This window comes from Cheilinus undulatus, linkage group 11 (genome assembly GCF_018320785.1).
Source record: "Cheilinus undulatus linkage group 11, ASM1832078v1, whole genome shotgun sequence".
Taxonomy (NCBI): Eukaryota; Metazoa; Chordata; class Actinopteri; order Labriformes; family Labridae; genus Cheilinus; species Cheilinus undulatus.
In genome coordinates, this window is record NC_054875.1 from 18,982,556 (window position 1) to 19,006,635 (window position 24,080).

The 24,080-nt window shown below is 39.1% G+C and overlaps 1 protein-coding gene across 8 annotated transcripts in view; it reads right to left on the reverse strand.

The window, feature by feature from the left end:
* prdm16 (PR domain containing 16) overlaps positions 1-24,080 on the reverse strand; it is a 249,012-nt gene that overhangs the window by 151,551 nt on the left and 73,381 nt on the right. For all 8 annotated transcript variants that reach the window (XM_041799278.1, XM_041799275.1, XM_041799272.1 and 5 more), the window contains one exon: positions 19,682-20,151. In XM_041799278.1, coding sequence (XP_041655212.1) covers positions 19,682-20,151 — 470 coding nt within the window. The remainder of the gene's footprint in view (positions 1-19,681; positions 20,152-24,080) is intronic.

Here is a 24,080-nt window from a genome sequence, read left to right on the forward strand (position 1 = left end):
TGATTGCATAAAAATTTACCCTCTGGCTGACCTAACTTAAAAGAGGTCCAGCCAATTGGTGCTAGTAGTCTCATAATTAGTGTAATGGGGATCACCAGTGAATGTGTCTTAAGTGATTGTAGTATAAAGACACCTGTGTCTGGAAGATCTAGTGACTAGTTAATCAGTATTCCTGGCTACCATTACACCATGAAGATAAAAGAACACTCCGAGCATTCAGAGAAAAGGTTATTGAAAAGTGTAAGTCAGGGGATGAATACAAATAAAATTCATAATGTAGTAAAATCCATCATAAAGAAATGGAAGGAATATGGTACATGAGACCATGCAAGAAGGAGACTAGTGATAGAGGCCACCAAGACACCTTGACTACTCTGAAGGAGTTAAAGCTTCGGCAGCTGAGATAGGAGAGACTCTGCATACAACTGTTGCCTGGGTTGTTTACCAGTAAAAGCTTGACAGAAGATTGGTGAAAAGAAAGCCACTGTTAAAGAAAACTCATGAAATCTCAACCAGAGTTCATCTAAAGGAATCCTCAAGTGGGAGAAAGCTCATTTGGTCTAATGGGACCAAAATGGTGCTTTTTGGCCATCAGACAAGATACTACAGTCGCTAGAAAAAGTATGTGAACCCTTTGAGATTTCTTGGATTTCTGCATAAATTGGTCATCAAATGTGTTCCAATCTTCATTTAATTCACAACAATAGACAAACACAGTCTGCTTAAACTAATACTGCACAAAAATGATATGTTTTCATGTTTTTATTGAACAAATCATGTAAACATTCACAGTGTAGGGTGGAAAAAGTATGTGAACCCCTAGGCTAATGACTGGTTGACCCTCCTTTGGCAGCAATAACCTCAACCAAACGTTCCCTGTAGTTGCAGATCAGACCTGCACAATGGTCAGGAGGAATTTTGGACCATTCCTCTTTACAAAACTGTTTCAGCTCAGCAATATTATTTGGATGTCTGGTGTGCATCGCTCTCTTGAGGTCATGCCACAGCATCTCAATTGAGTTGAGGTCAGGACTCTGACTGGGCCACTCCAGAAGGCGTATTTTCTTCTGTTGAAGCCATTCTGTTGTTGATTTACTTCTATGCTTTGGGTTGTTGTCCTGTTGCATCACCCATCCTCTGTTGGGCTTCAGTTGGTGGACAGATGGTCTTAAGTTTTCCCGTAAAATGTATTGATAAAATTGGGAATTAATTTTTCCGTCAATGACAGCAATCCGTCCAGGCCCTGAGGCAGCAAAGCAGCCCCAAACCATGATGGCCCCTTAACCATATTTCACAGTTGGGATGAGGTTTTGATGTTGGTGTGCTGTGCCTTTTTTTTCTCCACACATAGCATTGTGTGTTCCTTCCAAACAACTCAATTTTGGTTTCATCTATGGACAGAATATTTTGCCAGTAGTGCTGTGGAACATCCAGGTGCTCTTTTACAAACTTCAAATGTGCAGCAATGTGTTTTTTGGACAGCAGTGGCTTCCTCCGGGGTGTCCTCCCATGAACTCCATTCTTGTTTGATGTTTCACTTGTTGTAGATTTGTCAACACAAATGTTAGCATGTGCCAGAGATTTCTGTAAGTCTTTAGCTGACACTCTAAGATTCTTCTTCACCTCATTGAGCATTCTGCGCTGTGCTCTTGCAGTCATCTTTACAGGACGACCACGCCTAGGGAGAGTAGCAACAGTGCTGAACTTTCTCCATTTGTAGACAGTCTGTCTTACCGTGGACATATGAACATCAAGGCTTTTAGAGATACTTTTGTAACCCTTTCCAGCTTTATGCAAGTCAACAATTCTTGATCGTAGGTCTTCTGAGAGCTCTTTTGTGCCAGGCATGGTTCACATCAGGCAGTGCTTCTTGGGAACAGCATATTCAAAACTAGTGTGTTTTTTATAGGGCAGGACAACGTCAACCAACACATCCAATCTCATCACATTGATTGGACTCCAGGTAGGCTGACTCCTGGCTCCAAATAGCTCTTGGAGAAGTCATTAGCCTAGGGGTTCACATACTTTTTCCACCCTGCACTGTGAATGTTTACATGTTTTGTTCAATAAAAACATAAAAACATATCATTTTTTGTGCAGTATTAGTTTAAGCAGACTGTGTTTGTCTATTGTTGTGAATTAGATGAAGATTGGAACACATTTGATGACCAATTTATGCAGAAATCCAAGAAATCTCAAAGGGTTGACATACTTTTTCTAGCAACTGTATATTTGCAGGCCCCAAACACTGGACATCCCCACAGACACACTATCCTCAGTGTGAAGCACAGTGGTGGCAGCATCATGCTGTTGGGATGCTTCTCTGCAGCCAGTCCAGAAGGCTTGTAAAGGTACAGGGTAAAATGAAGACTTATTTTCCAGCAAGACAATTACCTGAAGCATACCACGAAAGCTACACAGAAATGGTTTAAAGACAAGGTGAATGCTCTGGAAAAGTAAAGTCAAAGCCCAGACCTTCTTCTAATAGAGAATTTGTGGCTGGACTTGAAAAGGGCTGTTCATGCCCAATCCCAGTGAAAATGTAAAATTAGTGTCCAGATGTGCAAGCCTGATTGAGCCCTATCCACACAGACTCAGTGCTGTCAAAAGGTGCATCTACTAAATACTGACTAAATACTAAATTTGTTTGTGAAATGTATGAACAATGATAAAGACAGAAAGACAGACAGTGATAGTGACTCACATGAAGAATCCCTACTCCACAGGAGAGTACAAGGAAGAAGGGTAGAAGGAGGCCAGTTATGCTGCTTGATGTGATTGGTGGCACGTGACTTCTAGTGTTTTTGTTTTGTGTGTTATTTGGTCAACTCTTACTGTATCCAGGGGTGGTGTCCTACAGTTATATAAGAACTCTCCCTCACTTCACCTCCCATTGACCACACCATGTCAAAAGCTCTTGGAACTTGTTTGGAGAGTGGCATTGTGAGCTTTTGGCCAGCAGAGGGGAGCAGGCTTTGTCACAAGAAACACTCAAGGCAAAAATAAAACAAAAAGGGCATATGAGGAGTTCCATTAGAAACTAGGGTTTCCTGGTGGATTTTGACTTTTGAAGATGAGAAGTGATTAAATAATTACAGAAAGATGAGACAAAAGGCAGCATAGATGACATGTCATGAGGTTCATACAAGGCAATAGAAAAAATACTTGTAAAACGAAGCAGTCAACATGCAAAGCAATGGTGAGAATTTCAAAAGTACATGCAAGTTTTGCACTTATAGTCACACTCTCACACAATACAATGCATTTTTGTTGTTTGTATAACTTCTGTGTCACATGGCTCTGGAATAAGAGTTTAAGAGGACTAGAATATTTATTAGGGTTTTTTTCCCACCAATCTGAGGTACTGGGTGGCATGCTGGGTGCCGCTGTGTACCAGCTGCACCCACGTCAAATCACATCCTACCTAAAAAGAGTGACAGAGAGCAGAATCAGGTGACATTTGCAGAGGACAGAATGACTGAGAGGCTTGCAGTGTACTGTTCTGACCATTAAGAAGATTTACAGTATTCAAGTTCAGGCCTTTTTAACCTTCTCTTTCTCTGTTGACATCCAAGTGAGCTTTCACCTACAGCTCCTTTGCTTTGTTCCAATCCAAATGATAAAATGATAACTGTTGCATTTCTTCCTAAATTATTGTGATTACACTGCAATATTGTCAAGCAGAAAAGCACACACCAATTAAGCGCTATCCTTATACCACTTCATCACGCTTTGTTTTCCCATTGCAAAGGTAAAAACATGCGATGCATACTGATTGCACTTTGTATTGTGGGATGGCTCCCTGACACTATTTACTGAGTTCCCCTAACAATAAAATGGGTTGTGGGTTGACTTTAAGCAACAAGGAGTCCAACTAACTCATCTACACTTTGGCAAGTAAGCATAACTCATATTTCACACCACTAACAAAAAACAGTTTACAGATAAATTCAATGCATGAATGTGAGGGGCTGTGTATATTTCATCTGCCAGTTTTAACATGTGACCAAGGTAACTAATAGTGTTCCTTGCAACAGTTTTCTTTGTTTAAGGCTCAGACGATAGTACATGAATTCAGACAGATTCAGACAGACTCATCATCAAACATCGGGCCAATTGTTGTGCATTGTGAACAACAAATGGTCTTATAGTGTGACATAATCAAAGACACATCGAAGACACCCCACGACCATGACTGAACAAGACTAGCATTTCAGAATTTTTCTTGCATGATCATGTAGTTTGACACCATGAGCTCACATCAGCAATATGAATCCTGGAGTTTATGTGTACAGTGACACTGTGTGTACTGAAGAGGCTAACTGGGCAAATGTTCTTGATATGTTATCACATTCATACCTCAAGTTCTATTTGAAGAAGAGACTGTCCATATTGTTCTCCATCAGGATGAATCCATAATAGTTTCTAGCTTGTTGGTTTCATCTTTACATAGCTTAGCCTGCTAGAGTCTCACAGAGTGTGTAGCTGTTATTCACTCTCTTTGTAATGCTAAATCCAAAATCTTTTAAGCATTTTATTTTTTACCCAAAAAGCCTCTGTGTTTGGCATTATTTTGCAAGCTTTGGCTACCAACTACATGCACTTCCACCACAGTGTATAAAAACATTTGAAATATCCCTTTAATACAATGGAAAAATGAACAAGGATTTTTCTTTTTTGAGGTTTTACTTCTGTTCGTAACTTTAGCAACCACAGACACAAGGAGTTAAAGGTCACCAGCTGGGCAGTGAAACAGTAACACCTGTTAGCAGTGTCAACTGAGAGGCTAAATGAGTTGCTTAACAAGTTGTTGATTAGCTGTTGATGTTGTCAAGCCCTGCATGCTCAGTTGTAATTAAAATGGCCAAGTAGCTGTGCAACTACTACTGCTGCTTAGACTGTCGCTGAAGAGTGATGACTGAACAAGTTATTTTGCTATGTTTTTTATACAAATGAATAAGAGCTAAGTGTAGATCCTGCAAATCATGTTTGTCATTGTTAAAGTCAAAGAATTGTTTTGCTTACACTTCAGAAATAAAAGAGAAGTGATAGGTTCTCTGACAGCATAATCAACAAATTGATAAACGTATGCATTAAGAAAAAAAAATGCTGCAGTCTCCCCTTTAAATGCAACAGCATTGTCTTTTTTTGAACTGCAAAAATTTTTATGTATTCATCATAATTTAATCTGACAGAATCAGACAGATGGTGAGCATTCTTCTTTCTGCAGAAGCATCAAATGGCACGCTTAACACCACTTTGGGGTGAGTTTCAAACTGAACGCCTGATTTAACTGAGAAACCCCATATCCATCTTCAAAGCTCACTTGACCAAAAAAGTTGAACTCTTTGTGGTAATTCCCATTGTTCAGTCCATATGCCCAGCTATTTGTAAACAGTTTTTTTTTTCCTGTAGCTGTTAAAAAACTGTGTAAATTTAAGCAGCTTTTAAATTGTTTTATTCTGAAAATCTCAGAAGTAAATTTGACCAGGCTTATGTACTACATTATAAATGACATATTCAAATGGTCCTACCAGGTTTTAACACAAAGAAATGTAAAATTTTATTCAAAGTAAACAAAAATAGCATTGTTATAAACAACATGATTCATCAGAGACTGAGGAAAGAGGTTTATGATAATAGATACATCACTGAAAAGAAAATTACATGATGCACAGAACTGAGATAAACGGTGCATAGATCATTTATGTACAAACATATCTGCCTGATTCACATTAGACAATTACCACTTCCATTGTAGAGTGTTTTTGTTTCACCATGCGACTCCCCCTCATCCCACACATGTCATCAAACTGCTATTGCCTCTGTTTTGGATAGAGATTTCAGGAGATAAAAACACCTATTTTATTTTGATTGATATTTATAAATTAAAAAGTATTTAAACAACCAATAATTTTAAACGCACAACGCATATCAACAAAAACACATCAACAAGCATTTATAATGTACACTCTTCTCTAGGGGTGGATCAGCACATTAAGTAATTAGTACAAAGACCTGGATGTGTGAAAATTCACTGACACACAAGCACTTGCACACAAATGCACTCCTCGTCAAATTTGGACCCTGTTAGAACCCGTTTGTTGTCTCAGTGGTGGAGAAAGTGAGCAAAAATTTCTCAAGCAATCCCGGAAACTTTCCAAAGTAAAGATGTCCCAGTGAGTTCGACACTTCAACAATTCAACACTGTTCTAAAATCAAATGTCGTCATTGTGCTTAGCTTCTCACTCTACCGTGTTATTTTTAATGACCGTGTAGAGGAAAGAATAACATTTTCCTGCCTGGCTGTGTCCTCTTAGGTTCATGAGGATGGACCTGCACGTATAGTTCATATAATCCTGTATGTTTTTATGTTTAACACTCTTAAATACAATCTAAAATGTAATGTTTTTTTATGAGTGCCTTTCAATATGGTAAACCTTAATGTCCTTAAACCATAGAAAGTTAATAAAGGCACAGCAGTGTGCTCCAGTTTCCTCCTGGACTCACCACACACGGATTGAGGTCTTTGAGTGGCATGAGAAAAGTACAGATTTAACAAAAAATAAGTATTTCTAAAGCCATGGCTTTGGGCCATGTTGTGTATCTGATTAGAAATTGCGATCAAAACAGCCACGGGAACCTGATTTATAGGTCACAACCTGCTTGAATCATAGTTATGTTTAGCAGCACAAGGGACTGAGATTTTAAAAAAGGGAGGAATCAGTGGAAATGTAGACCTAAGACAGAGATCTGTACACAAAGATACCATAGCAGCGCCCTAGAAAGCACTACAGACACAAATATAACATACATACATACATATATATATTTGACAAAATAAGACACAATTAAGACTGAAACTGACCAAGCATTATGTAACAGTCATTGAAAACATAACTGTGCCTGAGCTGGGAAGGCAGAGAGGGGTATATCCACACGATAGCATAAATCTATTCACCAACATAAACAGCATTTGATAAATGACATCATCTTCTGCTGTGGCAAAGAGCAGTGTCATTGTCTGCTCCTGCCCTGAGGCCCTCACTGATGGGACCATTCATCAGGGAAATGATGAACGATGGGGTTTTACTAGACACACAGAGAAAGAGACGAGGAGACGAGGATCAGACATGAGTTACCTGCACTTCACCACAGAGGACTGATGGGCCAATGTAAGGGCTTTTAAATTAATGTTTAAAGAACCTCAGCTCAGAGAAACCTCATGCAATAAAGGATAGCATTGTAGCGGAGATGCGTGAGGAGACTGTGTGGGGGGGGGGGGGTTATTCAGGCAAACAAGAGCTTCCATTGAGAATGCTTGGCTGTAGTGGATGAGGTCTGAAACCAATGACCAAGTAATAACAGTCCAAATCCCAGGGACAATATTTGTCGAGTTCCACTCTCTTCAAAGATGGATGACTTTGCCCCATGTTCTACCTCAGGAGCCTGCACACCTTCATCAGAGCCTTACAGATTAATTTATTAACTAATTAACAGATGTTGCTAACCAGTTATGAACAAATGATAAGGGATCAGGCTTCTAATAAAACCTGACATTTAATTTGCTGCCCTGCTTCCTCATTATCAATTATCGTGTTCATTGAAGATAATTGACAATGGTTTGAACTGGGACACAGAAGGCTTGTCTTTAACGGCTTTCTTAAAAAAAACGCACTGCTGTGGTGTTTCCAGGCAACGGCAACCATATGTTTAATATTAGATGGAATCTGTTCCACTGGAGTGCTCCGAAAGCTGGGAAAATTGGATTAAATTGGCTAATGGCATGTTTAAAACCTACATAAAATGAACGTGAATGGAAGATATTACAGCAGCCATGCCCAAGACTTGTGGTGTAACGCACACTCTGGTATTTTTCTCAGTGTGTAAACTTGGGGTTTCTGTCAAAGTCAAATAATGATTACAGAAAACCACACACTATTGGTCAATACTGTTATTAGAAACCACTGGTTTGATCTCCTTTTCATTACTATGTGGGACTGTTCTTACATGTGCCAAAGTTACTCCTTATGTTAACACTTCATTCATGAAGGACTAAAAAGATGAAATGACTCAGTTAGTGGAAACTGTAATTCAGTGTTTCCAAAATTTGATTATTTCCTTATCAGCAGACAAGTATTAGATCAAGATGGGGATATTCAGCGTTATGTTTTACCAATCACAAAAATATTTTGCAGGGTGCCAGTGGCCTGCTGCAAGTGCTTTTGCATACCATGTACAGATGTTGTAGTCCCAAAGTAGGAGGACCAGGTTGTAGTCCAGCCTCTGGCTCATTTAACTTTAACTTTTTTCAGTAATAATTGAAAAGAATTTGATAAATTAATTTTCAAATCGATGTTACTAAGTTCTTCACAAAACACAAAAGCCCAACAATAGACAACAATAAGTCTGGCAGTGATTTGAAAAAAAGAGACTGATATAAGAGTGTGATTTTGGTTTACTTAACTTTTAATATGCCTTTCAAATGATTTACTTTCCCATTAAACCAGGTCAGGTGAGGTTGAACTAAGAAGCTTTCTCAAGGCCAAGCTCTTCAGAGAAGCTACCTTTTTTGGTAGTTTACAGTTAAAAATAGACTTCATCTACAAAAAGGGGCAGAGCCGCCTCTTTTGCCTGAGAAGACTCCAATCAATAGACATCTGCAGTAAGATGCTGCAGATGTTTTATCAGTCTGTGGTGGCAAGTGTTCTGTTTTATGCTGCAGTCTGCTGGGGAGGCAGTGTAAAACACAAGGATGCAAGGCGTCTGAACAAACTGGTTAAAAAAGCTGGCTCCGTGGTTGGAATCAAATTGAACTTATCGGAGGATGAGGTGGAGAGACGCGCACTGAGCAAGGTGGAGGCCATTCTGAGAAACATGGATCATCCACTTCATATCTCCCTCAGTGAGCAAAGAAACAACGGTGGTGGACGGCCCCTATCCCTGCGCTGCAGGACAGAAAAATTTAGAAAATCTTTCATACCATCAGCAATTAGACTTTATAATTTTACAGTAAACAGATGAGAATCCCAGATGAGTGAATTTCCCTTTGGGGATGAATAAAGTTCTTGTATTGTATTGTATTGTATTGTATTGTGTTGTGTTGTTTTGTATTGTTAAAGGTTTCCGTCTAGCTAGATGTAATGTTTAGAATGAGAGTCCTTAATGGTTGAGGAACAGACTGATTCCTGTATTACAGTTGATGAATATGTAGTTCTCAATTGTTAACCAGCACTCCCAAATGAAGCAGCAGAACAGATCTGTCATTGTGAGAACACAAAGGGAACATCTGTAAAAATGAAGTTGGGAACAACTCTGTCTCTATTTTTTCTCCATTTCTTTCTCTCTGTCCAAAAGACCAACTTTTCGTCAAGGTCTCATTTAGCTTGATGGGCTTCAGCAGATAAAACTATTGTGTTTTTTTATGTTTACACTGAGTTTGTGTGGATGTTTGGGTTGCGCTAGCCGGTCGTTTACTCGCGGAAGCAGCTTTCTCCATTGTCGTTTCTTTCCATTCTACACACCATAGCCAGGTATAAACAGGGCAGGGGGTGTGGGTACTATGTAGCACCCGATGTCAACTCCTTTGCGATTTCACGGAAAATTCGGCCCAAGCTCTTTACAGATAAATGACTCAACAGACTTATACAGGCAAACAAGGAAGAAATAAAGAGCCTCGTTCTTCACATCTGGATAAAGTGTGCACCAATATATACACAAAAATGGGATGTGTGAAAGCAGAAAAGTTACATATAACCCCTTTAAGCTCGACATTAATAGTGCTTGTCTATGTTCAAGCTCCACTGTTACTTTCATGTTATGGTATCATCAGTGCAGTTCAGTGCCCTGTTTGTCCCATCAACTGTTAGTTTAAGGAATATGCCAGGATTCTGAAAAGGATTTAAAAACCAATAGGTACTCTTAATTGAGGTTTATATCCACAATATTTATGAGGTTGATAAGCTTGCATGCTGAACAAACACAGGCACCGTCTAAGTGAGTAAACAGATTAATTCATTAGCTCATTCAGTCCTGGATGAACCTAACCCCTTTATTAAGGAGTTCTTGCTGCTCCTGTCTGGCTGCAGACACATCCTTCCAATATTCAGAATAAACAGACTGAAAAATTAATTTGAGAGAGCAGAGAGCACATGGAGAAGAGAGCACATGGAGGCGATTGCCTTGGCAGCTAGCTTAACACAAACTTGAAGAAACCAAGTTGGTTTGTTAGTGAAAGTTATTTTGAAGAAGAGAGTTAAAGTGTTTGATTTTTTTTTTTTTTTTTTTTTTTGTTTACTGGGGGAATACGGAGGACTAGTCTTTCACTTGTTTTGATGACATTTCTCCGGTGAGTGTCTGTTTTTAGTCAAATGCTAGCTTAAATTGATGTTACCTCATGCTCGAAAAAGGGAAAAAAAAATCAGAGAACTGTGTCTTCTTTGCTAAAAGAACTCAACATTGTATATTTTGATAAAAGAAATGTAAAATGCTGTTGCTTCATAAGCTGTTGTTTTGTGAATTTAATATTTACAAGCACACACAGGTTTATTTTCTAAGTGAAAATACTGCGATTAGCGTGAGAAAACTAGTGCAAGATTTTACAACTCATTTGTATATTTTAAGAAGAAAATGTGGACATTAATTTTAGTTTTGTTTGCACGGTATGCAGGTTGTTTTTGTTATGGTCGATTTCTGAGAAACTAAAGAAGAATTCCAGTGGCAAGCGGTACTCCAACCACCACGGCGGCTGCAGGGAGGGAGGTTGAGGATCCTTACCCAGAGTCTTCATTCGCTTCTCCACTTAGATCACAGATAAGATCTAACAAACAGATACATGGGGCCCCAAACTAACTAACTAAGCAGAGAAAGACTTGAACTTAACTTTTTGACATGACTGAACTGAACTTTGAACTATTTACAAGAACTTTACTTCTACAACTAAAAATAACTAGTACCCAGGTACATAAGGAAAAATTAGATTTGACAATTCAATTCATTTTGTGTTTATTTGTTTGTTAAAAAAAACAGAGCTCTGAGCTCTGGTTTATTATATCTTATTTCATTTATATTACCTTTAAGAAGAAAAACCCACTTTAAAAGTGAAAGTGCACACTGGGTCAAATTTCTGTTAATAAACATTTCTTGTTTTTCATATAAAGTTGTTGTTATGGTTTTATTTACCTCCTCCTCTGGACCTAGCAGATGTTGGTGTGTTACTATTTCAACTGGCCTCTCATCCATTTCAGTATAAATAGTGGTTACAATAATCATTGACTGAGATCTGGGTTTTGACTCTGCCACTCCAGAACATTCACCTTGTTGTCTTTAAGCCATTCCTGTGTAGCTTTCACTTTATGCTTCTGGTCATTTTCTCGCTAGAAAATAAATCTTCTCCCAAGCCGTAGTTCTCCGTCAGACTAAATGAGATTGTCTCTCAGAATTTTCCTCTATTTTGCCATATTCATTTTACCCTCTACCTTTACATGCCTTCCAGGGCCACCTGCCAAAAAGCATCCCCACAGCATGATGCTGCCACCACCTTGTCCAAAAATGAGGCCTGTTAATATTAACATGTTAACACTCATGATTAATCCAGAAGGCTTAACATGTTAAAAGGTAATGACACAATATAATCATAAGACTAAGTTTGACCACAACTTCCTCCCGTAGTCCCCCTGTGTGGATGTTTACGTCCCTGGGTGAAAAGGTTAAAGGTGGATCAAATGCAGCCAGCAGTGATGAGTGAGGAGACAGACCCAGGTCTCCTTCACGGCAAATTTAGATTTAAAAAGCGGTCTAATGGAAGTCTGGATGAAACAAAAGTTGTGTGTACATACTGTGGCGATGAACTGTCTTTACACCGAAGCATGAGTCTGAAGTACCACCTCCGTGCGTAGGGCTTCTTTGCTAATGTCAGCAAAGACACTAACAACAACACTGGATCAAGCCATGATAGCTAATGTTGCTAATGTTGGCTTACAACAACACGAGATCAAGCCATAACATCAAGTTAAATCCAGATTTGTCCTCAAAACAACATCTAAGCTAGCTATTGCAATCCCTAATGGGTTGCCAGAGACTGCAGACCATCGACATTGTTGACGACAAGGGGCTTCAAACCGGGCCGCCTCAGATGACCCATACTACAGAACACCTACGAGAACTACTGTCACAAGAATCCGTGAACTGTATGACAGCTAATAAGGCAACTAAAGTGGAGCAGCTGGCCCGAGCAACATTTATTACACTGACAAGACTGGACATCAGTCAGCAACTTCAGCTATCTCGGGGTAACAGCACACCTGATCATTCACTTTACAGCACAAGTTATTTTCTACCTGATGTGTTTGTCTGCTGGGCTTGTTTGCAGTCTGTAAATATTACTGCTCAGTGAATTAAGACACTCTGATTTACAAACCACAAATGAGTTTAAAAACTCTAGTTTTTCTTTCTTCATTTAAACACCATACTTGAACTAATTTATCTCAAACAAAAATGCAAATAAATGGTAGTATTTTAAATGTAAATTTATAGAAAATAATAATAATAATAATAATAATAATAATAATAATTATAATACATTTCTTAGTAAAAAGCACTTTCAAAGTGCTGTACATACAGTTAAAATAATGAACATAAACACTTGATAAAAAGAACATTTGATCATCTAAAAATTACTAAAACTAAAGAAATGCTGTGATTAATCATGATTAATCACAGCATAGTGATGTGATTAACTTGATTAATTGTTTTAAATCAATTGATAGCACTACTAGAAATACAATTTTGGTCTATTAGTCTTGATTGTGTCAGAAGAACATTCTTCTACTTGACCAGAGGCTATCACAGTGCTTTTGGCAAACTCTGGTTGAACAAGGGTAACAGCTGGACATATTTTTGTACTTAATTGGTTTTTAAAAAGACAATTTATTACACACAATGAATTTGAAAAATCAACAGAAAGGATAACATCCAAGGGGGAGAATACTTTCAACTGGTATTGTATTTGTTCAACTAATGGCTGAATTTATGATAGAGTAAGGTTAAAATTAGAGTGGAGCTTTGAAATTGACTTGCATGGTAAATGCAACATTGTAGGTGCAAGATAAATAAATATGATCAAAATGAACATTTATATCTTCAATTTTTACACACCATTGCTTAATGTATCAGTGAGCATCAAACACCAAAATCAAACAAGATTGGCTAAATCTAAACATAAGCTTTGATCAAATAGTACCTAACAGGTTATTGAACTGTTTTTAGTAACATGAAATTTGGTCTGATTTTGCTATGATTACAAGAATCAAATGGTTTTGTAGTCACTTTTCAATTAGGAATTGATTCAATGAAAGCATTTTTCAGAATCTTTGTTTTACTTGTGATAAACAACCAGGAATATAACAGTAGGGCATGATAACAATTTCTGAGCTCCTCATCTTGAGCAGATGTCACAAGAACATAGCCACAGTGTGAACCGGTCCGTACTATCCTTTCACCTGGTTGCTATCATCTAGCTTTCCAGAGAAGTGTCTGCCCCATCTATCCATTCACTTTAAAGACAAAGCCGAAGATAAGGAACACCTTTTTGTGGAAGGCAAACAGATCAGACAAGTTTCAAGCTGCACCTAGAATGCCCTTTGAATTATCTAGCAAAAGAACTTGGCCATCTGCCTGCTTCAGCCAAAACACAAAAGGCTAGCAAACACTTTAGGAGGCAAGAGGTGGGTCATGACAGATAAGTGGCAGGACTTCTTCTGCTTTAAGTTTAAAGACACAAACATTACTGTGGCTCAGCTATTAGGATTAGAACAAAAGGAGCACAGTATCAACATAAAAAATGGCTGACAAGCTAGAGATTAAGAGGGAGGGAGATGCGTGATATGAAGGCTGGACAGGTATTGCTCAAATAGAGTCGTGACTTGAGAGTGCCTGCCAGGTGTCTTAGTCTATCATTAAGTCAATAAAAGGGTAAACAGAAGAGCTAGCATACTTTTTGTCTTTTTCCACACACTGGTGGATGAGTGATACTGATATGGAAATTCAACCCACTTAAGGTAAACATAAAAAGAATGAAGGACTGACAAAAAGAAGTTTGCCCTGGCAACAAAGTCATCACAAGGTCCACTGTGAGAAAGAGATAAATACAGCTGCAAGGCTGACATGAGTATTTTTTGAGTATGAAAGCCTTTATTTTGATCTTGTGCAGAAGGTCTACATCAGTGCATAATAGGGGTGATGGAAAAAAAATGATACAGCATAGTATTGCATGGCAATATTGTATAGATTCATGTATTTGCATTTGAATAAATCAAATGTATGGACCTATTTTGTTTTTCATTTTAACAAGCATGGCATGAACAAGATAGACATAACACATGGGGTTTTCAAGGAATGCTGCATAAAAATAAAATGTACAATACATCCTTCTTTAATCCCCTCTATCATGCCTCATATTGCAACATGAAGATTTTTTTCAAGTTCTGTGGAGAGAACTTGACAGAGGCAGAACACTATGATTATTACAGTTACAAGTTTCGCTTTCACCAAATCTTTCATAAGAGACATTCTAGTGGTACCACATTATCACAGCTCTATAGGGATTTTTTTCTGTGACCTCATTGTGCACTTCCTTTTAAGCAAGATCTGTGAGATGAAAAGTGTTGGAGAAATTTCAAAAGCTGAGAATCCCTGGTGAAAGGAACACCCAATGGTCACAGGGTAAGGTGAAGTGAGAGTAAACACCATCAATATCACTTCAAGACGGCTTGGTCAAAGCATTTGTTTGATCAAGATCATTGTGAATACAGACTGAGATTTGATTCTGTAGTTTATCATTAAAGATTGAAGTCATTTTCTATGAAGCATCAACTGTTCCCAGAGCACTCTTGCTAAACTGCCATTTCTTCCTAGTAACATGTATTAACATTTAAAAAAAAAAAGCGTGATGCACCCATTCCTGCCATCTGAAAACCCAACATAGTTAGATCATTGAGTCCAATCAATGCCAGTCAGTTAAGAGCACAATACCCCCGGCTATTGTACGGTGACATGACTCTTTAAATGGGTGAGTCAGGTCAATCTACCAGCCAGATAATAGCAGCAGTCACTCTGACAGTAGATCCCCACCCTGGACCCTCTGAGGGCCTTAGTCTCACTCTGTTCTCTTAGGCCTTCCTATCCTGAGGGGTTGGCAGCCCTACACACACACATGCCACAAAGACACACATATATATGGTAGACCTGGGGCATTGGCGTTCTATCATGTTGTGCTAAAGGGGAGCATAATGGTTTTTAAATGGATGACTTGGTGCTGGCCCAGAGAGGGAGTCTGAGACAGAAGAGAATGGCCATGGCCCGCAGCAAAGCAGCTCTTAGATTGAGCTGTCCGTCTCGCTGAAATGAGTCTGAGTTAACACCTCTCTCAGTCCCTGAAGCCCCGGGACAGACAATAGTAGGCTTCCTTTTTACCTTTCCCACCTATACCTCCACCCTCTTTCTATTACTATCCATGTGTCCTTGTACCAATCTACACTTAAGCACAGACAGCCATAAAGCCCTACAGCATCTGCCATGTGGTTGTCAGACTTTTGGGCTTTTCGGTAGGTCGCAGCATTTGCAAAGCCACCATTATAACTTATTACCAGTCTTCGTAAAAGAATCCACAAAATGCTGTCAGTGTAGTTAAATTGTTTTGGATCTGTGTACGACTGCAGATGGAAAAGTTTATTGTTGTCAATGAGTGAAAACCTTGTTGGTGCAATTTGGTGATTTCATGTTTTTAGGAATTATAGGGTTACTTGCATAGTATAGTCTACAGCTAAATTGAAGTGGGTATGAAAGAGAAGAAGAAGAGGCCAGTTTTTGAGAAGAAATAGTTTTCACCATATTCTTTTTTAAAGAAGTGGAAGCACGTGTACATGAATTGTTCAGATAACTTAATTCAGCCATTAACGCATGAGGCCTTGTTTAGATATGATCCCATTTACACCACAGAGATCTCAGATGACTTCACTTATTACCTCTCATAACACAACCCCTGTTTTGGCTGGAGATGTGTGAAACACACAACGCACACATTGCAAATTTTCCCAAAGAGTATCAGGCTTCTTGTGAGTATCTGGAGCTTTTTTGCATCTTCTTTTCTTACTCTCATTTCTTTTTTTACTTTTAGCATCTTTCTTCACTCAGCCATACTCTGTCCCTTGCCCCTGCCTGTCTATTTGTTTAAGACCAGAGGCAGTATATGAGTACAGGGGTAGAAAGTGAAAAGAGGGTAGAGCAGGGTGTATGGGACTCCTAGGGGAGTCTGTTGATGACTATCAACAGGCTGACTGTTATGACTATCTGTGATAAGAGTCTGGGAGAGGAGAGCCCCCCGAAGGCTTCCAGCCCCAGACCAGACAGGATATCTAAAAAAATAATACACACTACACCAGAGTGAGTCCTCCAATGACCACTCAGGAGCTGGAAACAGAGAAGATGGATGACATGTTCCCTTTTGACAACTTCAGGTACCAAAGAAAAGAAAAGAAAGCAAATGAGACCCTAGGCTGATGACAGTACCCAAGTAGATCTGACAGAATTGCATAACTCATTTGAAAAAAATTCAAAATGTCAACAAAATACATAAAATTAAGCTGAAGTAGTGTGGCGTGTGTGTATATAGTGTGCATGCTAACACGTTTCATTATGCACATGTGTAAATGTGTCTCCTTGGAGCTGAACATGGTCCTTTCTCCAAAAGTCCAGAGAGCTAAAGCTTCCCTGATGAATATGTATTAGTCAGGTGTCTGGGGAGAAAAAGGGAAGGAGGAGAAAAACTGAGAGAAAACATGAGGGCTACAGGGGAGTGTAGTTTTTGGAGAGTTGCCCTTTGTATCCCAAAAAGGCTAGCCATAATATGAACTTTAAAAAGGAGAATGTTCAGCCTGGCATACTGCCACATGGCGTGTGCCTGTGTGCTCTAATCGCCTGCATGCTCCTACAACTGTTAAGAAGAAAAAGGAGGAGAACAAAAGAAATGAAGCCTACTGTGAAAACCACCCAGAGTTCTGTAGACTGAATCTTTAAGTAGTATTTAAACATTCTTCAAAAGTGTAACTAAACCCCAGAGTTTTATCTACCCTGGAATATGAAAAAACATAAGAACATCATGGACAAGGTTGGGAGGGGAGAAGACTAAGACATACATTCTGACTTTTGCATCCCGCCACCATCAGCTGCAACATCATACACTCTTTATTGCTTTTGCATATTTGTTTATTAGCCATACTACCATTCAAGGAGATTAATCACGAACTACCTAAGTGTGAAACGATAGTATACAGTGCATTCAGAACTTTTGAGACCCTCTTCACTTTTTTACATTTTGTAGTGTTGTAGCTTGATGCTACAGTCAAAAATTTAAAAATTCTCTGTATTATTGTTTACATAAGTATTCGGACCCTTTGTCTGCCCTAACTAAGCAATCGTGGAGAAGGGCTTTAGTATGACAGGTGACCAAGAATTTCACACTGACTGAACTCCAGAGATCCTGCGGGAGATGGAGCAAAGTTTCCGAAGGACACCCATCAATGAAGCCCTCGACTGATCTAGGCTTATGAACATGTGACTAAATGCAAAACACATGAAAGCCCACTTGGAGTTTGCAAAAAAAAAAACCCTCCATATGAATGCCAAGCACTTAGGAACTTTCAGTGCAACATAATTTTTTGCAGCCTTTCCCAGATCTGTGCCTTGCAACAATCCTGCATCTGAGCTCTGCAGACAGTTCCTCTGAACTCATGGCTGGATTTTTGCTCTGATATGCATTGTCAGCTGAGAGGCCTTCTATAGAGAGGTGTGTGCCTTTCCAAATCATGTCCATTCAATTTACTTTACCCTATGTCAACTCCAACCAAGGTGTGGAAACATCTCAGAAAAGTTCAAGAGAAATGGGGGAACTGAACTAAATTTAACTACAGTATTTTGCAAAGATTCTGAATACGTATGTAAATAAGATGCTTCAGGTTTTTTTTTTTCATAAATTAGCAAAATTTTCTAAAATTCTGTTTTCACTTTGTCATGATGGGGGACAGAATAGACATTAATGAAAAAATAATCAACTACAGCAACCTGCTGCACCATAGCACAATTTTTAAAAAATGAAGTCCAAATACTTACTAAATGCACCGTATGCTCCAGTAGATGACATGCTTGTATGCTATCAACCTAGTTCCAAGATTTATTCGCAATCTTGGGGAAATTAAAACACTCAACTCCGTCAGAAAAACACCAATGTCTGATGGAGCTCACTGTTACCTTGCAAATGTTTGCCACCTCAAAAAAGTGGGCAGTCACTGTTGAGCTCTGGGGCAAGGAAAGCTGGCACCACATACTGCACATAACCTCCCTCCAGATCAATCATTTAAAACACTCAATTTCAGTTACTTTGTTCTAACATGTAGGGGGCAGTTGCTTTGCATGTTTTTCACAATGTATGTTGAATAGAAAAACTTTGCACTCAAATGTCAAGATTTGGGACTCAATCGTTCAACAATGCTAAATATAAATGAAACCTGTGTGTAGGTTTTTGAAGCAGAAAAAAGTGATTTCGGGTCTAGTGACTCTTGAAAATTCTTGCCAGTGGGGTATTCAGGAAAACAACCTCTCCAAACCATGTTTTCAAAACTTTTAAATTTACACTCTCTGATATCTACCCTTAAATTTTAACAAAGCACCAAGGAGAAGGTTTAAGATCATTTCAGTCATTTTCTACTTCTAATACTACTTTTACATATTGCTTTGTTGATTCTTAAATAAAATTGAATTCCCAGAACTGCCTTGTACAATAGATTTTTGTATTTTAATGGAAATATGCCAGGACTTTGACTTTGACTTTAAATAAAGGTCAAATAAAATAGATAAAAACTTTTGGTTTGAAAAAGTTGGTACAATTTATTAAAAATTTGAAAAGTTGCAATAGTTAGCATCAGCTGGTGGTGTCTCATTTAAGCACACTGTGCCCTATCTTACATGATGTTCTAATAAGTGACTTGTCAAAGTTGCTTTGCCTTATAACATACTGTATCAATGTTACTCTAGAACACGTGAATGACTGGCCTCCAAAAACTACGAGTCAAGGAGTCAGGGAAATGAAAAGCAGGCCAGTAAATTTCATTTCTGATTAGGCATATGAGAAAGGAGAGATGGAGACAGAGAGAGCGAGACAGAGATCAGTTTTTTCCCCTAATGAGCTTACTGAAGCAACTTCAATATCCTCTAATGTCATGTTGAAATGAAAATTAATAGTTCAATATGCCACCACTGCATTGGGCCATGCTTCTTCCATTTCCATATCGGGTGGCGTGACCAAATGAGGGTGCTCGCTCGGACCGATGCCCAGAAAAGCTGATACCTACACTAATCAGCCAGATTTTTCCATCTGACATTGCTCTGCTGCCGAATTTCTGGATGAGTGTGTTTTGTATGTGTGTGTTTGTCTCTGTGTGTGTGCCTGATCTGATCAAAGATGGGGTCCAAACACGGGGGGGGGGGGGGTTGCAAGTCAGACAACATCTTTTCTGTTGATAAAGTATTTGTTTGTGCTGCTAAAGATGAAATAGGGTTACATTGGAATAAAAAACAGACAAACATTAATGCTCCAAATAGAGTACAAAGAGTCAGGGCTGGTTCCTACCTCCCATCCAAAAGAGCTGTCTTTGCCCATGGCCCCATGATTCAGCATGCTGTGCAGACCAAACCTCTCACCCGCACCAATTCGACTCTTGGCCCAAATGCCCAGACCAGCACCAGGTACTGAGGACTCCCGCAGCTCCAGTTCACTCGGAATGGGAATGTCATCTGGAATGTAGACGGGTGCCTCATAGGGCGAGCCCTCTTTGGGTGTGGTGAAGTCCTGGTCGTTGCTGCTGCTGTTGCTGTTGTTGTGAAGGTGGTGGTGGTGGGTGGCGTAGATATGGGGGTGTAGCAGGTGGTGATGGTGGTTGTTGTTTGGATGGGAAGGGGTTGGTGAGGGCAGGGGAGACATGTTGATGACACTGTCATCTGCGTCATCTTCTGGGCTGTCGGCACCACCCCCGCTGCTCGGAGCTAGACCTGGGAGGTCAGCCTCTGTGTCGTACATGCTGTCCACTGGCTCACTGTCATCTAAGAATCCAGAAACAAACACAGGAACATTGTTAATAAAAAGGTAAAATTAAAAACACATTTTCACACCACTGGCTTCTTCAAGTTCTGGACCTTACCACCAACAGGACTGGAAAAGCTAAAAGCACAGCTTCATTTCTTAAATAGATTTTCAATCATAGAATATGATGAAGTTAAACAAAGTTATTAAATATGCAGAGCTGAGTTTGTATCAATTATACATTATGTAAATGCTGTCGACAATCAAAACAATAACACAATATACAGAGCAACACTGTTCAGCTTTGCCCATCTTTGCTGTTTACGGACTCTCAACAAAAACTGCACTCCATTTTGGTGTATCTACAAAACTATAAACCAATGTTTAGGTATCATTCATATATTATTCATAATGACAGAGTATTGCTATAAAAATGACCTTACTGATTAATGCCGTGATTATTCAATAAGCATTCTTGGATTGCTTGCTTGAAAGAGTACTTTTAACAGCTTTTCTTCCCCATTATGAGAGATGTATCCATGAGACCAAAACATTAGTTTTCTGTTTAATAAACACACAAAAATCTGAGTGCTGTTTTAATTAATAGTGTCCTTAATTCAAAACAGTATGAGGACCACAGAAGTGGGCGGGCTGAGCAGCTGGCCTGATTTCTTCTCAACATGGAAAATCCTAGTAGGGCAGTATAAAGATGCCAAAGACCGGAGACCCCTGTTTTAATAAAAATGGGTAAAATATACGATGTGAAATCATTTTTAAAAATGTTGGTTTTTTTGAAGACATCTGGTGACCCCCCTCTCAGTGTCTTGCAACCCCCAAAAGGGTCCCCACCCCATGTTGAGAACCACTGATGTAAAGGATTAACACAATTATATTTTTCTGTTGATAAATTAGACATAGATTGATTTGCAACTGCTGTAAAAGGGCTTGGGTCTGCAAACAGCCTACATCATACCTCTTTCTTCAGTTGACAATGCAAACTGTGAAATGACTTTATGAACCTAGGTTACAGAAAAAGGTCCAGCTTCAATCTCCAAACCTCAAACTGTTAAAACCACACGGTGCAATAAGAGAATTTGGTATTCCTGAGTGAAGAATACCTATCTATCATGTTGAAGCCTTCAGATACAGCATGTTGAGTTAACAGATTTGTGATTTATATGAGAAGAGTCGACAGAGGAAAATAAGGTTTAGGGAAGCCAAGTTGTACTGGGTTAAGTTCTCAGTTCCATCACAGTCCCTGTTTTGTGCCAGGACTCATGTTACAGTTGTGTCCATCATTGACCTGGTTACCCCTGTCACCTTTTATTACTGTCCTGCCCACAGACTGACTGTATAAATGTATCTGCACTCCAACCATTCCACCATGTTGGAAAATGATGAGTAATACAAATAAGTGTGAGAATGCTCATAAAATGTGGCCTCAACTTTCATCATGTTTCTCTTGTTTATTTTCCAGTTGACAATTTCCATTATTCAGTGCTACCAGTGTACCAAGTTCAGCATCCAGCCTTTGTCTGTATGAATTTGTGTGTGCGTGTGCTACTAAAACCATCTCTGTGTGCCTCCTTGTTTTCTTCTCCGAACAGATCCTGGTGTCTGTAGTCAAAGCACCACTGCAGTTTTACTATCTAAACACAGGGCTTGGCAATCAGCAGGCTAACTAGGCCCAAAATTACAGCAGGAGTGGTTTCAATCAAGCTCTCTCCCTCTGTTAGCCTCCATCCAGCCTGCTGCCAAGGCTGCCAACACTTCCCAGGCTCAAGCTGGAGCTGCAACATGACATTTTAAAATGTGCTTGTAAGTGCATGACAGTTTATTAGGTCACAACAAAAGTTTGCGGGTTGAATCTTTTAAATAGTTGCTGTAAAAGATAAATCATTTAAGAATTTGACTTTAAAAAATTCTACTCTTATTTCTAAACCATTGGTTTTCTTTTTTTTTACAGACATGATAGAGTGATGAGAGAATCACTGAGGGCTTGAAGTTTTCCAACAATCAAATGAGCTCATCAAGTGACCAATACATATATATATTAAAAAACCTCAGTTAAATAGCACAAGAGCTTATTCATAGTCCAGTCCATCATAACTTTGCTTTTTTGATAAATATTTGGTTTTCTGCCTGTTGACAGATGTGGACAGTGAAAGTTGTTAAATTAACTGACATGTACGTTTAGAATGTGAAACATGAAACTATGAAAGCATGCGACAAGGGCTTTTCTGCTCCTGGCAAACCTGCCGTGGATCCGGGAAACTTGTCATATAAAGCTTCAGCAGTAAAATCCAGCCTTTTATGACTGATTCTGCGTCATCCAGTGATTTTGGCTGGAAAAGAACTAGTTTTTTTAATGATCGCTGTTTCACAGGGGCTCAGACCAGGCGTGCAATTAAGCATCGGAACATGTGAGCGAGAAGTAGCTTCCACTTTTTCACAAATCAATTAAAGTTTTATAACTCAGCCCTATCTGCTGCTCCCTATGCTCAATCAAAAGTGTTTTCAGGCAGTTTAACAGTTTTTTTCTCTCAATTTCCCTCTTAACCATCCTGCTCTCACTGGCACTTGACCCACTGAGAGCAATTTTGACAAAAAGACATCTGTGGAAAATCCATTAAATAGCATTCGGCTTTAGGAGCCTCTATGCACAAAAAATGCACACAGCTACAACATAATTAAGTAACAAGGCATGAGAGGAAAAAAAGCCTCTTAAATTTTAATGAACAAAACATCTATTGTAAGACATCAAGCCGTAAAGTGTAAAGTGCAGGAGAAATGGCACACGTATGATATTCACCTCACTTGTTACTGAGCTGATGCATAAGAAAATAATGCTTGAAGACAATTTTGATTATTGAAATTATTGGATAAAAGGAAAAGCTATCTTTTCTTTCTTCTCCCCTATGTTAGGCATTTGACCACCAACAGTTCTATAAATACATTAAAAGTTGCAGATGAGAAAAGTAAGCAGGAAAATAATAAAAGAGGCCAGAAAGAGGACAAAGAGGAGGAGATGCAGAGTTTAAAATCTGACGACTGAGCTGCTTTTAAACAGCTGTATGTTAGCTCAGAGTCTCAAAAGACCCAGAAAGAGATGTTAGGTTCATCTCCCTGAGGGCTTCTTAAAAAACACCCGTGCCTTCCCTTTCTCCCTCCTTATGTTGTTCTTTCTCTCTCTGTTCCTCCCGCCATCTCTTTCTCTTTTACGGGGAGCTATTTATCCTGATTACATCAGGGGTCAATCATTAATTCGCACCTTGGGGGTCCCGGTGCTGGCTGTGGCTACAATGGGCTGCTTGTTCAGCGGCTGTTATTCCAGTGGAAAACTACGCCGCTCTGCCCGAGAGCCAGGCCCCGGCCACATGAAGGCATCCCATTTATTTGATAAATGTAAATGCATGCTGTAAATGCAGCTCTTTGCTTTGTAGCATAAGTTGCAATAGCAAAGATTTTAGGGCACATATGAATACAGATGCTGGCTATCACACAAGCGCACATCTGTTTGCAACTGCAGGAGCAGTTTCTGGACCATAAACATGCGCAACAGATCAGCTGATGTTTTAGGTAAAGATGATATCTCATAATTACTGCATGTCACAGTCAAATTACAAGATATGACATAGATATGACATTTATAGACACTAATTGCTGAAATAAACCAAAGTACCACATATTTACCAGACAGGAAAAAAGGGGCACAAGCCTCTAAAGAAAAACTCCCTATTCTATGATCAAGATTAAAATACAAACATCACATAAATATAAATGGCTGATAACATTGTAATCAGTGTTGCCATGGCAAAATAACTTGACACGGTGCTGAAAATCAGTGGTTTAATCGTTGGGCCTTACAACAGGGAAATTGTTCTGTGGTTGTGTTTAATCAGAGCACTCGAGACTTAAATGCAGAAAGATAGAGATCTGCAGTCATTTT